The 19,078-nt window shown below is 35.3% G+C and overlaps 2 protein-coding genes across 2 annotated transcripts in view; one reads left to right on the top strand and one right to left on the bottom strand.

The window, feature by feature from the left end:
• The window catches only part of gmfb (glia maturation factor, beta), a 373,066-nt gene that overhangs the window by 102,174 nt on the left and 251,814 nt on the right, over positions 1–19,078 (bottom strand). The window lies entirely within an intron of this gene.
• Positions 771–18,363, top strand: dcaf5 (ddb1 and cul4 associated factor 5). Its single transcript, XM_051126939.1, has 8 exons — positions 771–1,193; positions 4,649–4,792; positions 4,880–5,056; positions 5,449–5,578; positions 7,983–8,196; positions 10,376–10,442; positions 10,525–10,652; positions 14,875–18,363. Exons 1-8 carry the CDS (start codon positions 986–988, stop codon positions 16,177–16,179), a joined length of 2,373 nt encoding a protein of 790 aa, XP_050982896.1. The 5' UTR covers positions 771–985; the 3' UTR covers positions 16,180–18,363.

Here is a 19,078-nt window from a genome sequence, read left to right as displayed (position 1 = left end):
ACACACATATTTTATATAAACAAACTTTGGATGCATTTAATCCTATTTCTTATTTACATGTTATAATTTATTTTAAATATTTAAAATGTTACATTATTAACATCTGAGTGTAAAAAATACATATATTATCTATTCAATCTAAATTTAGTATGAAATTTCTAATTTCTAATTTAATTTTGTGTTAATATAACATTTAAAAAAGAAAATGTTATCTTTTGATATAAGAGTAAATTTATGAGTAAATGTAGAAGTTTCGTTTTTTATTATCCTCCAGGATTTTATTTTATTTAACGAAGTCCTAATAACAATACAATATTGTATAAATATTTAATATGGTTCTATTTATATATTTAATTTACTTTAAATATTTAAATATTTAAATATTGATATTGTTTAAAATAATAATGCAAAACAAAAAGTTGTGTAACAAATGCAGATTAAGTAGACTATTACAGAGTTGAATTCAGGTAAATTAGTATACTTTTTGCCATTAAGATGCAACTAAATAACCCAATTAACCTGAATACTTTTTTTAAAAGACATTTATCTAGATAGATATTAACTTATAAACAAATAAATACTTATTATGTACACATACAGCATGCTGGTTGATTTTTTAATAACAATAGCATATGCAAAAATCAAGCACTGCGTTAAAAGCAATGCAGATTGTGTGTTTACAAATTATATAAACTGATATATTATATAACATTTAATCAGAAAGTAACAACAGGGGTTCTGGTTCTGAGTTGAGTGATCTGGTCTTGTGACGTCATCACCCTTGCACCGGAGCAGGAAGTGCCGGCGGTCGGTGGGACTCTAAACAACCTTCTGTTTTTGCTGCGCACTTTCATGCTTTACCAAACAAACATGTAACGGTGCATCCTCCAGCCGAACCAGAATCCACCGAATCGACCCTAAGCTCAAACCCATGACGGCCGGGACACTCTAGCGGCGGCGTTGACACTCATTTACCGGAGGAGAGATGAAGGAGCTGCGGGGCTGCGGCATGCGGAGCGCCGTCGGGTTCCTCTCCCGCAGGACGATCGGCGGACAGCCGCAGCTGAAGGAGGAGTTCCAGCGGCGCAGACTGGCCGGCTGCTCCAGCCTCTACAAGAAGGACATGCTCGGCCACTTCGGTTGCGTCAACGCCATCGAGTTCTCCAACAATGGAGGCCAGTGGCTGGTGTCCGGTAAGATCCTCCGGTTCTGCACGCTGATCTTACTAATGTGGGTCAGCGAGAGAAAGCCAGACAGGAGTCTCTACAACAGACGTGCAGAATAAAATGCACTGACAGGATTGCATGGACATCTTGTGCATGCATGTTTTATTTTTCTGGGCATTGGCAAAAAAAGAGGTTTTAGTCTTTCTGCCAGTATTACATACACATGTTAAGGTGCACTCAGTAAAAAAGTTTTGACACAAAGAAACGCAATGACCAGAGTAATGCCATTAAAATGATATTAGATTGCGTAATGCACATCCACATGAGATGAAGATCAGGCTTCTAGAAAAAGCTTTTCTTATTCTGGATGAAGTGGGTCGCCCCTTTATGGGCGTAACCATGTTGACATCACGTGACCAGCCTTATCATACAATTGAGGAAAGTTAATAAAAGTTTATTAAGTTACTATTCTTAATAAACAATAAAAAGATCTACCAACACATAGTTGATAGATAAACGGCAAGACTTATGACTGTCCAAGACACTGTTGCTGCACAAAACTTGTTAGAATCGCATCCAGGAAGGTTTGTTAACTTGTTTACGAACTTCATCCGTCTAGGCTGAAATCCGTATGAAGTCCTTAGTGTCCTTAATACAAATAAGAGCCAGAGAAACCTAAACGAAACTGAATGCACCTTTGTAGGTGGTTCAGACTGTAGAAGGGCCTCCATAGTTTTCGTCTGACTCCTTGTCTTGCTGACTCATTAATTGCTTGCAGCTGTAACTGATTCTTTTGGCTTCACGCATTCATTCCTGTTCAAGTTTTTTGTATGTTTTTGCACTTGCATATTTTCAGTCTGTACATTAGGCGTGTACAGTGCGGTGAATGCGGAGAGTTCCCATGCTCACTGAAACCAGGAAATATCAGATCATTTTACAATTGTGGTTTCAAAGCCTGGAAAAGTTTTCTTGCAATACTTGTCTTTAAAGTATTTCATCAGCTAAAAATTACCCTTTCTGATTTGTTTACCCTTTCTGCATTGTTTAAAGGGGTCATCGGATGCCCGTTCTTTAGGGTCTTAATGACCCATACTTTGGTTGTAAAACAACACCCTTTTTACCTTGTCAAAAACAGCTCTGTTCACAGCAACCCGTTTCAGTGCATGGCTCTTTAAATGCTAATGAGCTCTGCCCCTCTCTTTCATGGGGTGACGAGCTGATCTCTGAGAGACTGCAAACTTTAGCCGCATTTACCCACAAAACTTGGTAACTAGCACATTATTAGGAAAGGTAAAAAAAAAAACCTTATACTCCTATAATAGGTGAAGCTGGACTCAGGAATGATTTGTGCAAATGTAGATGCATTTAGGTTCATCGCTGCGTCTTCAGCGGCTCAAATGGCGGGAGTAAAAGACGACTGCTTCATTATTACATCAACAACAGAACACCTCAATCGCTTAGAAGCCATTCTTGTCTACTCTTGCTTCAGCGTCGAAACAATGGCGAACTGTTCACAGCTCACACAGGGCAGGTCTGTGCTTAAACAGATGTGTCAATTAATAATCACGGGAGGGGCCTGTGCAGAACTACATCATTCTGCCAGGAATCTCAGAACAAACTGATCTGAAAAACTGATTATTGTTGGTGATTTTAAATTTTTTTATTATTATAGGGTGGTTGTGTAGACACACTGCCAACACACATTTATGTTCAAACATGTAAAAGGGAATTTTTGCATCCTATGACCCCTTGAAAATATTTTTATTAAATATTTTCTTTAAAAGATTTTGACAGGAAAATGTTTTTTTTGTTTTGTTTTTTTATTACACAGGTTTTGTAGAGAAATGTAGATGATTTTTTACTTAGTTTCACAATGAAGCTAAATGTAAAACCCCAAAATTTCAGTTTCATTTTACACAACAGATATGAAACTAAAACAGCAGTAGGATGCTGTCAACACCTTTACTGAAAAAAAAAAAACAGGTTAATATGACAACAAATGCTCTAGTGGAAATCCAACTATTTAAATAAACATGTCAATCTGTGTAGTCTCACAATAATAGACTGGCCTACTATTTACGTCTATGCATTCATTTGATCAAAAATACAGTAAAAAAAACATTAGTACTGTGAAACGTTATTACAATCTAAAGTAACTTTAGTATTTTTTTAAATTAATTTATTACTGTGATTCTAAGCTTTAGTCTTTAGTGTCACATAATCCATTGACGTAATAATTTTTTTTTTTTTAATCACTGTTGAAAACAGTTGTGCTGCTTAATATTTTTTGTGTAATCTGTGATACTTTATTTCAGGGTGCCTTGATGAATAGAAAGCTTAAAAGAACAGCATTTATTAGAAATCTTTTGTTACATTATGAAGTTGTTACTGTCAGTTTTTCATCAGTATAATGGACCCTTATTCCTTAGTAGAAAAGTATTTATTTCTTTAAAAAAAAAACCGATTAATTTCTGACTCCAAACTTTCGAATGATAATGTATATTGTCAGTTAACATTAATTTTTTCAGATTTAAATTCATTTCTTCATACTAAAATGGAATCTGGAAAATTGTCACTGTTGTAACACAAGGCAGTCACCTGAATCTCTTTCATTAGATGCAGATGTGTTTTTCATTTGGCCCAGAATTTAATTTACGGACATAATTCATAGAGGGTTTGCACTTACGTCACAATCTAGTCAGTTACCCAGATGCGTGGCCATATTGGAGATACTCAGATGTAAACAACAGCATGGATTTCATGGTTGATGTACCAATGAATACATCGTTCTGCTAATTTATGCTGTCTTAACCACAGAAAAAGCATGTGGAAGCTGCTAAATCCTGTAGAGAAGGACGTAGTAAGCAGGAAAGGGTGCAATATTTTGACGAACTAAAGTTAACAGGAGGTAAATATATATGAACAAGCAGTATTAATTAAGATATTAGTCTAATATTTAATCTGCCTGAATGGAAATGATAAAAACAAACACGAATGTTGTCAAGAAAATTTCCCTGCCCTGGAAATCTTGGTTCAAGATTTGTGGTCCAACCACAAATGCCTTTTGTTCCTGTTTTTGCACTCTTCTCCTTGATTTGTTATAACTTTTGGCAGTCATAATAGTAATCTAAATGTTTTTCCCAGTCTGACTGATTAGTACAGCCCAAAACATGACAATATTTGACCAATTTCAGCAACAGTAATCAGCAAAATATGCATTGTTTACGTTCAGTGTCACCAATATGGCCAGTTGATGACGTGTCGTGAAAACACTCTATAGATCAGATTTGCCGTTCAAGTGTTTCACTTACAGCACATCCTCATGAACCAGAGAACCAAGCTGAGAACGAGCCTTGTAAACTCTTCATTGGTTTCTGTAAAACAGCCAGATTGTGCTCATATAACCCTACATTGATACCCTCGAGAGAGTGATGTTGAAACTTTCCTCTGGTGAATCTATTTATGTCTTGTGTTGTGTGTAGGTGGAGATGACCGCAGGGTGCTGCTGTGGCACATGGAGAAAGCAATACACTCACGAGCCAAACCGATCAAGTTGAAGGGGGAGCACCTGTCCAACATCTTCTGCCTGGCATTTGACAGCACTAACAAACGTGTTTTCTCAGGAGGTAAAACAAGCAGCTGCTCAGATTCATGATGCTGCAGCTGAAACAAAGGAGAGATTGAATGTCTAATGTCGATGTCTGTCACTGTAGGAAACGACGAGCAGGTGATTCTGCACGACGTAGAACGTGGCGAAACGCTCAACGTCTTCTTGCATGACGACGCTGTGTACGGTCTGTCTGTCAGTCCTGTTAATGATAACGTCTTCGCCAGCTCCTCCGATGACGGACGAGTTCTTATATGGGACACGCGAGAACCGCCACATGGAGGTACACATGCAAAAATATCGTATACAAAGTCTCCTCTTTGAACGATGAAAAAAAGGCTGCATTTATTTGATCAAAAATACAATAAAAATAGTTATATTGTGAAAAATGATTAAAATTTCAAAGTTTTCTATTTGAATATATTTAAAAAAGTAATTTATTCTTGTGATGCGAAGGTGAATTTGTAGTAGTTGTTACTCCAGCCTTCAGTGTCACATGATCCTTCAGAAATTATTCTGATATGCTGATTTTGTGCTCAAGAATTATTTCTTGGTATTGCAATTGTTAAAAACAGTTGTGCTGCTCAATAACATTTTTTTTTTAAGAATTTTTCATCTAAAGCCTAAAATGTTCTAGATTCCATGTTCATGTCCTAATTCTGTTGTGTGTTCTAGAACCATTCTGCTTGGCCAACTACCCCTCGGCATTCCACAGTGTGATGTTTAACCCCGTAGAACCTCGTCTGCTGGCCACTGCAAACTCTAAAGAGGGGGTGGGACTTTGGGACATCCGCAAACCCCGCAGGTGAGCTGGAGATCTGCCTGAAAAATTCACACACATTCTGTCACGTTCTATCATTTGAAGGCTAAAAGACATTATCAAAAGAAAGTTTGAGAGGGACTGAGAGAGGCAAAAAAAAATGTTCAGTGTTAATTTCATTAACGAAAACTATGACAAAAAATGTTCGTCGACAAGCTTTTTTCCCATGACTAAGACGAGACGACAGTAACGTCAATAAACGGCAACTATGACTATATCAGCATGCAGTTCATTCACGAAAAAAGAAGAAACTAAAATATATACAAAAAAATAAAAACTTAACCAATATCTCTTTATTTTCTTAAAAAAATATTATTGCATACTGCTGTTACAAGCCTCTATTATGCGAGCTTTCATGTGTGGTTGCTAGATATCAAGAGCTTCTCTTTTACAAGGATACATTTTCTGCTCTGTGCTTTGCTTATTTTTTGCAATCTAGCAACCGCGTGCACAAACTCGCTCTTTATTGTGGAAGCGCTGCTGCCGATGATCTGTAAACACTGACAAAGAAGATGGAGTTTAGCGATCTAAATGAAAGTGTCATTCAGCGTCTGTATTCAGTCATGAGATCTCGACTATATTGTTTGCGATTTTGGTTACTGAATAAATGCACTTACTCAACCGTTTTAATAGAGAAACATAGGCTATTGGAATTACTATTAGGAATTTTACAGTTATAATATTTTTCATTTGGTTTGCCAGTTTTCGTAATGTAGACAGAGAGCGTACATAAGTCTTTGATATTAATTTATATAACAAATAGCCTATAATAAGTCAGTACATTAGATGAGGTTATACCTGATACCTGCAATACCTGAAATGTAAAAATAAATTTCTCAAATGACAACAATCATTACGATTATAATTTTGAGCAATAATGTTTTTTTTAATCAGTTTAGTCATTATACAGCATGAGGAAGATTTCATTGACTAAAACTAGACTAAAATACTTTAGATGTTCTGTGACTAAAACTACACTAAAATGCTGAGATTTTTAGTTGACTAAAACTTGACTAAATTAAAATAGGATAAGGTTGACTAAATATGATTAAAAACTAACAAAGACATTTAAGACAGGACTAAAACTAAGACTAAAAATTGAAAATAGCTAACAAAATTAACACTATTTCTCAGAATAACTCACTTTTACTTAGTCATTTCATGCTAAAACACCATTAAAATGATAGTTCACCCCAAAATGAAAATTACCCCATTATTTACTTACCCTCAAGCCATCCTAGGTGTATATGACTTTATAATTTCACGAATGCAATTGGATTTTTTAAAAATGTTCTGCCTCTTCTAAGCTTTATAATGGCAGTGAATGGCTGTTGAGATTTTTAAGTCCAATAAAGTGCATCAATCCATCATAAAAAGTACTCCACATAGCTCCAGGGGGGTTAAGAAAAGCCTTCTAAAGCAAATTGATGCATTTGTGTAAGAAAAATATCAATTTTTAAAACGTCATAAATCATAATCGCTAGCTTATGATAATTGTTGTACGTCATCCGCTGGAACACAACTCTCTTGTGTGTTTTAAATATAGATATTTTTCTCACACAAGTGCATCAGTTTGCTTCAGAAGGCCTTTATTAACCTCCTGGAACCTTGAGGAGTACTTTTATGATGGATAGATGCACTTTATCACACTTTAACAGCCATTCACTGCCATTCTAAAGCTTTGAAGAGCCAGGACATTTTTATATATATATATATATATATATATAAACTCCCGATTGTATTTGTCTGAAAGAAGAAAGTCATATACACCAAGATGTCTTGAGGATGAGTAAATCATGGGGTAATTTTTATTTCTGGGCAAACCATCCTATTAAGAAATCAAAACCTGCTCCACAAATGCATTCATTCACTTCAGAAGGCCTTTATTAACCCACATCAACTCACCATATATGTAAATAAATGGATAATAAATATTAATTGGAGTTGAAAGTTCTTTCTGTTTTTTGTGAAAAAGACATTACAGAGAGCCATGAGGAACATGAAAGCAGCACAGCTGCCATGGACATTGCTCAAATAAACAATTTACCGTCGTTATACAAGTATGTCTGGCCGCAATTGGTTAATCAGAATCAAGTGTTACAGAGAGCCATGTTTATAAGCACAGCTAAGCTGGCAAAACAAGTCGCTGAACTGTGTCCAGTAAAAGCTTGAACGCTTGCATCGGTCCAAATATGGACTCTCCAACCTAGCTGACAAGGCCAGCTTTATCATCATAGCTGTCTGCTGTACTGCCTTAGACCAGTAGAGGTCAGCAGAGCTTGTGTAAAGACTGTAAACATGATCTCTTGAAATAACACAAATCTGAACGATGATCTTTTATAATAATCTGCTTTCCTCTGTTGTTTATGTGTCTCTCTCTATGCTGTAGTTCTCTGTTGCGGTATGGAGGGAGTTTGTCTCTTCAGAGTGCCATGAGCGTGCGCTTTAACAGTATGGGGACGCAGCTGCTGGCTCTGCGCAGACGTCTGCCTCCCGTCCTGTACGAGCTCCACTCTCGTCTGCCCAGCTTCCAGTTTGATAACCAGGGCTACTTCAACTCCTGTACAATGAAGAGTTGCTGCTTTGCTGGAGACCAAGATCAGGTTAGATCAACAGGATGCCCAAAATGTACAGAAGATGCCAGAACAATGTGGAAAAAAAAAACTACCATTCAAAAAAGGTTTTAAAAAAGTCTCTTCTGCTCACCAAGCCTGCATTTATTTGATCTAAAGTATAGCAAAAACTGTGGAATTTTTAAATATTTTTACTATTTAAAATAACTGTTTTCTGTTTGAATATATTTTAAAATATAATTTATTCCTGTGATTTCAAAGCTGAATTTTTAGCATCATTACTCCATTCACATGATCCTTCAGAAATCATTCTAATATACTGATTTGCTGCCTAAAAACATTTTTTTTTTTTTGATTAATAGAAAGTTCATAAGAACAGCATTTATCTGAAATAGAATTTTTTTGTAATTATAAATGTCTTTATCATCACTTTTGATCAATTTAAAGCATCCTTGTTAAATAAAAGTATTCATTTCTGTAATTTCATTCCCAACAACAACAAAAAATACTGACTCCAAGCTTTTAAATGGTATAGTGTATAATGTTACAAAAGTTTTTTATTTCAGATAAATGTTTATCTTTGGATCTTTCTATTTGTCAAAGAATCCTGAAAAATTGACCTAACTGTTTTAAATATTGGTGATAATAATAATAAAAAATGTTTCTTGAACAGCAAATCAGCATATTAGAATGATTTCTGAAGGATCGTGTGACACTGAAGACTCATGATGCACGTAATTGATGTAATTTGATCACAGGAATAAATTACGTTTTAAAATATATTCAAATAGAAAACAGTTATTTTAAATAGTAGCTGTACTTTGGATCAAATAAATGCAGAATTAATGAACGGAAAAGACTTCTTTAAAAAAAAAAAATCTTACTGTTTTGACTGGTACTTTGACTGGTACTTTTGACTGGTAGTGTACATAAATGAATATAGCAGAATTTACTTAAATTGCATATGAAATCAGCATATTAGAATGATTTCTGAAACATCATGTGACTCTAAAGACTGGAGTAATGGCTACTGAAAATTCAGCTTTGCCATTAAAGGAATAAATTACATTTTAAAATACACTGAAATAGAAACAGTTATTTAAAAACTGTTTTACTGTATTTTTGATCAAATAAATGCAGCCTGGTGAGAATAAGAGACTTCTTTCAAAGTTCACAAACCAAACCTTGAATTCTACAAACAAATCTCAAATATTTTGTTATGTTATAGTAGATATTTGACCAATTTTCTAAGCATAGTATGGTACCCAAGATGGAAAGGAAGTTGTACTCAGCTCTCAGCATGTTAGCCACAATTAGATGACCTGTTCCTTGTAGTTTAAAAAGTGTTGTTATTATTTTTAAGTTTAATTATTGAGTGCATCGGCATGATTATTCTGGTTTACGGTCCATCAGACACTGTTCAGATTGGTTTCTTAGGGATTTGCATCTTTTATTTGGAAACAGACATAACAGAATTAATGAAATCTCTAAATTACTCATCTCTAATAAACCTCTGTCTGAACAATGTGGAGTGAACAAATGACTAACTTGTGACTAATTAACCAGTCCCTTTATTATGTCTGGTAATGTGTAATATAAAAGTGTGTGAATGAGACTGATCGCTGATTGCGCAGAAGAGGTTTCTGTGTGCATGTGCGTGCATGTGTATGTGCATTCTTGTTTGTGGGTTGGTGGACGTGTGTGTCAGTAGATGTTGAGTGTGTGTGTGTATTTTCAGGTATGTTCAGTGAGGGAATGTTGGGTAATGGCTTGTAGAAGCTTGTTTTATCAGCGTTGAATCTAAAGCTCAGCAGATGCTCCTCTGTCTGTCTGCTTGCGTCTGTGTGTGCGCTCTGGTCTCTTGGGTTTAGTGTTTGGATTTCTTGTGTGTTTGTCCAGCTGTTTCTGCTCTCTCTTTCTGTCAGACAGTCTTACACCTCCTTCTAAGAGAACGGTGGATTCTCATCCCTAAATTCTCTCTAACATCTGAACAGCTCAGTTTGTTTGTGTTACTCAAAACTGGTTTCAGAAATTAAATAAATGTGTCTGGAAACCTCCTCTTGGGGACAACTTGCATACATTTTTTGTTGTTGTTGTTATAAATAAAGTTAATGTCTTTAGTGTCACATGGTCCTTCAGAAATCATTCTAATAAGCTGATTTGTTGAACATGAAACGTACGTGTATTAATTTATTTTATCTGTTTTCAGTACATCTTGTCTGGCTCTGATGATTTTAACCTTTACATGTGGAGAATCCCCAGTGACCCTGAAGCAGGTAAACAAAGCCACTCGTGCGCAGGCTAACCGTGTCTAATGTTGTTATTATTTATGGACTCATTCTCTCTCTGTCTCGACAGGAGGTCCGGGTCGAGTGGTGAACGGGGCTTTTATGGTTCTGAAAGGTCATCGGTCCATCGTGAATCAGGTCCGCTTTAACCCTCACACGTACATGATCTGCTCCTCCGGTGTGGAGAAAGTCATTAAGGTTAGTTGTTACTCTTATACAGACATTATAATATCAGAACGAACTGATGGAGTAAATTTTGTCATCATTTACTCATCCCTATGCTGTTTTAACCGTTTTACTTCCATGGATCACATAAAAAGATGTTTACGCTGCTCTTTTGCATAATATAAAAGTGAATGGGGTGGATTGTTGGATTTAAATGACTATAAAAGTCATGGATTGTATATTATATTCCAGTTTATTTTATTTATTTATTTATTTTTTTAAGAAATTAACAGACACATTAAATTGGTCAACAGTATCAGTAATGACATTTATATTGTTACAAAATAGTTTCATTTTAAAATGTATTGAAATAGAAAACAGCTATTTTTAAATAGTATAAATGACATTTTAAAATGTTATCAAAATAGAAAATTTATTTTAAGTTGTTATAATATTTCACGATACTGTATTTTTGATTAAATAACATTTATATTGTTATGAAACAGTTGTTTCAAATACGTTTACAAATAGGTAACTGAATTCAGATGTTCACAAGTATAAATGACATTTTAAAATGTATTAAAATACAAAAAAATGTTTTAAATTGTAATAATATTTCACAATGCTACTGTTTTTACTGTATTTTTGATTAAATGACATTTTATATACAAATTTATTTACTGTTTACAAAATAGTTCTACTTCAAATAAATTCTCAAATAAATAAATTCAGATGTTCAAAAGTATAAATGACATTTTAAAATTTAATAAAATAGAAAACAGTTATTTTAAATTGTAATATTTCACAATACTGTATTTTTGATTAAATAACATTTGTATTGTTATGAAATAGTTGTTTCAAATAAATTCTCAAATAAATAACTGAATTCAGATGTTCACAAGTATAAATTACATTTTAAAATGTATTAAAATAGAAAAAAATATATTAAAAATATATTTAATATAAATTAAATTGTAATAACATTTCACAGGGTTACAGTTTTTACTGTATTTTTAAATAAATTACATTTATATTGCTACAATAGTTCTATTTAAAATGAATTCTTAAATAAATAAATGAATTTAGATATTTAAAAGTATAAATGGCATTTTAAAATGTATTAAAATAGAAAAAGTTATTTTAAATTGTAATATTTCACAATGTCACTGTTTTTGCTGTATTTTTGATTAAATGACATTTATATAGATACAAAATAGTTCTATTTCAAATAAATTCTCAAATAAATGAATTCAGATGTTCAAAAGTATAAAGGACATTTTAAATTTAATGAAATAGAAAACAGTTATTTTAAATCGTAATAATATTTTACAATGTTATTGTTTTTACTGTATTTTCGATTAAATAAACGCAGCCTTGGTGAGCAGAAGACTTCTTTCAAAAACATTTAATTATGCATTTAATTATTTAATTATATGTAAATTAAGTTTGAAAGGGGACTTAAATTTCAGTCTGGTCCTCTCATAAACATAGCATGTAGCTTCAGAAAACTTGGAATACACTCCACAAGACATTTTGACTTTTTTTGTAATACTTGTGTGGTGTATTTTGTAATATTTTTGAGCTTTGTGTAAGAGCGTAAACATTCTACCATATGTTTTCTTTTTCTGTTACCTGGAAGAAAGACATACTGGAAACATGAGGGTGAATAAATGGACGTTATGTGATTTCTGGGTAAACGGTTTCTGCCTGACACGAGCAGACCTGCCACACACACACAGAAAACGATTCTGCATGTACTGGAAAGATCATCATGTCTGAACTTGTGTGTGTCCTACATTTAGTCTTAAATGAATTTCTGCTGTTGCTGGTTCAGCCGCACCTAAAACCCTAAAGGCACAAAATCTATGCATGATTTTATCCATCTCACACTTTACTTGTGTCGCTGTCCTTTCACTGGTTATTTACCTATATCATTATAAAGCAGAGAGTTACAGCTGCACAACTACAGCTTCCTAAAAAACATAACGTAATCAGCGGATACTTCTTGGTTAGCAATGTCATCATAACCACAAGGTCTCCATTTTTCGATGTTGTTATCCCGCTGTCATGTTCTATGTGCGTTTGTTTCTTCAGTGTTGTCATGTGCTATTGTGAGACTGAGTGAGACTGTATCTTTTGCTGGTGGTTCTTGTGAAATCTCGTTTGGCAGGCAGTAGATGTTGAGTAATGCTGGAATACTGTGAGCCTGTTCTCACTCTCTAAATTCAAGTTTGTCAGAGACCAGCATGGCATGCTTTTTTGTTACAAACAAAAAACGCACATCTGCTATGTTTGTACAGACATAGGAGTCGCTACAGTGATTTATACACATTCAGTTCTGTAATAATTCTTTAACATATCAATAGTGTTAGGCCTGTTTCACACTCGCGTATGAGCAGTGAGTATGAAAAACTGTGGTGTAACCGCAAAAGCTGGCTCATGTTGTGCTTTCACACTAAGAGCACATCAACTCCATTTGGAGTCTATAAATATTTTTTAATGTTTTTGGAAGGCTACATTAATTTAATCAAAATAAAGTAAAAAAAAAAGTAATATTATGGGTTTTCTGTGTCCACTATCAACTTTATTTTTATTTTTATTTTATTTTAATGTATTTCAAGTTATTCCTGTGATGCAAAGCTGAATTTTCATCATCAGACTCCAGTCTTCAGTGTCACATGATCTTTCAGAAATCATTGTAATATGCTGATTTAATGCTCAGAAAACATTTCTTAATATTATCAGTGTTTAAATTCATTAGTTTTTTAAAGAATATTTAATGAATATTTGATGAATATTTAAAAGAACAGCATTATTTGAAATAGAAATCTTTTGTAATATTGTAAATGTCTTTACTGTCAGTTTTGATTATTTTAATGCTTCTTTGTGGATTTTTCTTTTTTTTTTTTTTTTACTGACCCAAATTATTTTAACAGTAGTGTATGTAATGTTATAATTACTCATTATTTAAAGTAGTAGTTATTGACAGTAATAAATAAAATGAAAAAATGTTTGATCTAAATGTTAATTTCTCCAACTTGGAAACTTTTTATTTTTTATTTTAATTTATTTTATTATTATAATTTTTTTTTTTTATATGCTTACACGCAATACTGTGAAACTCAATATTTATTAATTTATTTTATACATTCTATAAAAATAAATCTAAATAGAAAGTTTATACATCTAGCAGTAATATTGGTTGGGAAAAGACACAGTCAGCTTAATACAAAGTAAACAAAAGTACTTTTCTTTGGTACAATCACAGTTTAAAAACTAATTTTTAAACTTGTGTTCATGATATCAAATATATATTATATATATATATATATATATATATATATATATATATATATATATATATATATATATATATATATATATATACACAAAAAGTTTTTGAACAGTAAGATTTTTAGTGGTTTTAAACAAGTCTCTTTCGCTCACCAACCCTGCATTTATTCAAAGTATGCAAAGTACAACAAAAACAGTACAATTTTGAAATATTTTTACTATTTAAAATAACACTTTTCTATTTTAATGTATTTTAAAATGTAATTTATTCCTGTGATTTCAAAGCTTAACTTTTTTAGCATCATTACTCCAGTCACAGGATCCTTGAGAAATCATTCTAATATTCTGATTTGCTGCTCAAAAAACATTTATTATTAATATGTTGAAAACAGCTGAGTAGAATTTGTTCAGTTTCTTTGAGGAATAAAGTTCAGAAAAACAGCATTTATCTGAAATAGAAATCTTTTGTAACACTATAAATGTCTTCACTTTTCATCAATTTAAAGCATCCTTGCAAAATAAAAGTATTCATTCCTATACTTTCTTTCCCAAAAAAAAACTGATACTGACTCCAAGGTTTTGAATAGTATCGTGTATAATGTTTGGATCTCTGTATTCATCAAAGAATCCTGAAAGAAATAGTTTTAAATATTGATAATAAAAAATGTTTCTTGAAAAGCAAATCAGCATATTAGAATGATTTCTGAAGGATCATATGACACTGAAGACTGGAGTAATGATGCTGAAAGCTTTTATCACAGGAATAAATTACAATTTACAATTTTACTCTTTTTGGCATGGTGAGCAGAAGAGACTTACTGTTCAAAAACTTTTGACTGGTAGTGTGTAAGTTAGGGTCCCTTAGAAAGAGGGTCCCTTGTAAACTTGTGAAATGGGCAGAATAAATACCTGTGCCATGTAAAATGGGCCTAATTTGCTCCCTTTCCCTCTTTCTGTCTAGGTATGGAGTCCTTATCAGCAGCCAGATAGTGTTGGTGATCTAGAAGGCCTGGTGGAGGACAAGTCTCGCTCTCTCTACACTCATGAGGAATACATAAGCCTGGTCCTCAACAGCGGAAGTGGCCTGTCACATGATTACGTCAGCCAATCAGTGCAGGAAGACCCCCGAATGATGGCTTTCTTCGACTCGCTGGTTCGCCGTGAGATCGAGGGCTGGAGCTCGGACTCGGACAGCGATTTAAGCGAGGGCGCCATTCTACAGCTGCACGCGAGAGCTCGACGCTCCACGCGCTCCACACGATCCACGCCACGATCTCCTGCCAACGTATCCGCCGCTCATCACAGCGACTCCGACCACTCCTCTTCATCATCACTGGCCGGGCCGGACGCATCCGGGAGCGAGCGGACTGATCAGGACAGGAGCGGGTCACAGAGAAGCCGGAATAGACCACGCGCGTCTGCGTTTCTGCTAGACCTTGTGAACGAGGACTCGGATTCAAGCGGGTTCTGGTTGGACCCGATGCCCCGTCCCAGATCTCCGAGTCCACGTGAGAACTCGAGCCTTTCCAGCCACGCCTCCTCAGCGGGCGTGGCCTCCAGTTCTAGCTCCTCCCCTAGCTCGTCTTCTAGCTCTTCCTCCAGCACAGACGGGGTCGACGAGGAGCTGCGCAGGAGCAGGATGCGACAGCGCAACGCAGCCAGATGGAGGCGCCACATAGGGCTTTCAGGAAGAGACTCCGCCCAAACTCTTCACGGCGCAACAGATTCCTCCAACTATCCCAGCATTTCCATCCATGATCCGTCATCACCCTCTTCGTCCTCAGGCGACGAAGGTCGACCTTTAAGAAATCGTGGAAAAGAAAAACCATGCGGACACGGCTCAAGTCCAGCTCGCTTATCTGACAGACAAACGCAGTCCAGATGCAGGCGCCGCTTCACTTCCTCTTTCTCAGGTGGTGATGCTCCTTTGGAGAGGGCGAAATCACGGGTGGGCTTTCTCGCAGAGTCTGGGGAGGAACCAGAGCGAGGGAGAACTAGCGGGGAAGAGTTAAGTGCCGTGGAGGAAGCAAACGTCACACTCAGCAGTCGAGCTGGAGTTAACGGACGTCCACATACAGATGAGAACCATGCAGACTCTATTCACCCAGAATGCTCTGGGGCAGACACAGAACTCAATAAGAACTCTGGTGACTCCAGGACCCAAGGGGAACCCTCTGGAAGGGGGATCTCCAGTGGGAAACGGACTTGTTCGGACTCAGGAGACGAGGAGGATTCTCCATCGGAGAAGAGGGCGAAAACGTGGTGATGTCACAGCACAACTCACTGACTCAAAGTCAAACTTTTTTTGAGTTGTTAATCTTTGGACGCTTTTGGTTTAGCATTTTTGAACCAACTTCCCTTTTCTCTCTTTACCTGATGTCATGCATTCTGGGGTCACACCACAGTGATGACACTAAAAAAATATTAGTGATATATGTTATTTGAAGAAAAAAATAACTGCAGTGCTTTTGATTTCATAATATTTTAGTTCCATTGAACCTGTAACCTTTATGTTGGGGGTTCTGGTTTGTTTTTGGGCTGTGAGAAGAAGATTTGAGAGCATTTCTACAAGGATGCCTGTTGTGAGTCTGTATCAGTGGAACTGGGGTGGGAGGTGGGAATGGGGAGGGGGGTTAAAAACAGTGTTTCCATGGTAACCTCATTGAGCAGCAGCTGTTTGAGTTGTGCATTAAAGTTCTGTTCCAGTGTTTCCATAGAGACCCTCTTGTTATGTCTCTTCTTCCTCGTCGTCCGCCATTCTAATCATCATCAAACAGGAAGTAGCCTGCTGTAATTTCTGGGTGAGTGTTCTAGGATATTCCGATGTGAGAATCGTCACCATGGTGATGCATCAGTATCTGCTCTCCATCTGTCTAATGGAGCGGCTTGAAGGGCCAAGTGAAAGATTAATGAGAGCATATATAATAATGTTGTAGGTCAGCTCGGGCTTGTTGTCTGAAACTCTTCCTCTGTAGTCGCTTGATTGATAAACCCTCACAAATTATACTAAATTGGGAGTTTTAAAGGGATAGTTCATCCAAAAATGAAAACTCTGTTGTTCCAATCATGTAAGACCTTTGTTTATCTTCAGAACACAAATTAAGATAATTACTTGGTACTCCCTTGAACACGCACTGAAGGTCTTTTTTTGTTTTGTTTTGCTTTTGTTTTTTGTGCAAAAAAAGAAGTATTGTTGTAGCTTCATAATAGGTCTGTCATGATTGGTCGATTCAACTTGAGTACTCGATTTTAAAAATCCTCGATTGCATTTTGCCCGTGTTAAGTAACCGGCAAAATATCGAAAGTGGCGCATTTCACGGACAAGAATCCATGAGATGCATTATTAGGCCATTTTCCAAGTCTGCATTATATATTAAACCCATTTAAAATAATCATAAAGCATAATGCTACTGTGAATTCACAAACACTACAATGAAATTAAATAAGTATGTGCGATACAGGTTTAATAGGCGCTTTAATTGTTTATGGGTGTGTGGTTACTTACGTGCCAGTGTTGCCAAGTCCGCGGTTTTCCCGCAAAATTGGACTACTTTAACAGTGGGTTGTTTTCATGTCACCAGGTCAAAGGACCCAAATAATGTGATATTTAGCCCCTGTAAAGCGAATTTTACCAGGGTATGTATTTTATGTATTTACCCCCTGTGATTCCCTGCTGCAAAAAACAATAGGAACCATCACAGAAATTCTGATAGTTTCCAATACAAATACAGCTACAAACATTACAAACAATCAATTTTAACCATTAAAACCCACAGGCTTTTCTGTAGCGTGTTTTGGGACATTATTAGCTCTTACGAAAATTAACCATGGTTTTATTATAGTAAAAGTGTAGTAATCGTGCTTTTTTGGCGCATTGATTATGATTTGTATCACCATAGTTTTACTACAAATATCATGGTTATACTACGGATAGTGTAGCAATGTTTTTACCGAGGGACCCCCTCACTGGGCTAGTTTTGCTTCGCAATTAGGCGGTTTTTTTAATGAAAACCTGGCAACCCTGGTGCGACTCCACACTAACGGTTATTATTTACATGTGTGGACCTTCTCAAACTCCATCTCTGCATATTTATGTGAGTTTGGGTTTATTTTTGTTTATCTTAATTTAATGTTTATCTGTTTATTTGTTTATCTGGGAACGCGGCGTTCGCCATTTCATCAGATTTGTAAGGTAAATCATTTATACACCTACAACACAGGAGAACACATATCTCGTTATGCTAACGTTAACTGTTCGTCGCGATTTCAAAATAAGAGTTTAAACCCTAGCTCTGAGTTTACACGTTTTGATGTTCAAGAAAGAAATTACAGTGGCTGTAGTAGCATGTATGTCGTAAAAATGGGCATATATTAAAGATTAAATGGACATTTGAATTAATTATTTTGAGAGAATATTAAACATAGATTAGATCGTGCTGTAAAGTGTAAAAACAATCGTCAGGCCGTTGGCGCCCTCTGCAGTCATTTGTTGTGATGTGTAAAGTACATTAGTTTTATTGTTTAAAATACATAATGTATTTTAACAGCTTTGTTTAATAAAACCATATAATTAATTGCGTTTAATACTTTATTTGAACTATTTATTATTGCCTCATTGCTGTTATATATGTATTTTAAGTCATTTTCAAGGCTATTTCTGTTTGGGTCTACCTTAATTAACACAATAAAGTCATTATAATTATCTGATTACTCGAGTAGTCCTTAGAGTAATCAACCAATTACTTATTATTATTAAATAATCGTTAGTACAGCCCTGCTTCATAACATTACAGTTGAACTACTGATGTCACATGGACTTTTAACAATATCCTTACTACCTTTCTGGGCCTTGAACGTTTCAGTTGTGTTGCTGTCTGTGCAGGGTCAGAAAGCTCTCAGATTTCATCAAAAATGTCTTAATTTGTGTTCCAAAGATGAACGAAGGTCTTACGGGTTTGCAACGACACATGAGTAATTAATAACAGAATTTTCATTTTTGGATGATCTGTTCCTTTAACATCAACATTAAGGTGGAATTCAATATTGTAGGTGGGGGTTATACTCAAAGGACACAAAATTTACCTGTAAGTCATTACTCACTACCACAATTCTGCACAGGTGTTGTCTGTTTGATGATATTGCAGACCAGTAAAAATTAACTACTC

The sequence above is a fragment of the Labeo rohita genome, chromosome 13 (assembly GCF_022985175.1).
Source record: "Labeo rohita strain BAU-BD-2019 chromosome 13, IGBB_LRoh.1.0, whole genome shotgun sequence".
Taxonomy (NCBI): domain Eukaryota; kingdom Metazoa; phylum Chordata; class Actinopteri; order Cypriniformes; family Cyprinidae; genus Labeo; species Labeo rohita.
The sequence above is the reverse complement of the archived record's forward strand: the minus strand, read 5'-3'. Positions and strand labels throughout refer to the sequence as shown.

Bases quoted from the DNA above. Each gene is read 5' to 3' on its own strand.
- dcaf5 (XM_051126939.1), top strand. From the start codon at position 986: ATGAAGGAGCTGCGGGGCTGCGGCATGCGGAGCGCCGTCGGGTTCCTC. The intron at 4,793-4,879 runs GTAAAACAAGCA...CTGTCACTGTAG, and splicing joins CAAACGTGTTTTCTCAGGAG to GAAACGACGAGCAGGTGATT. The intron at 5,579-7,982 runs GTGAGCTGGAGA...TCTATGCTGTAG, and splicing joins GACATCCGCAAACCCCGCAG to TTCTCTGTTGCGGTATGGAG.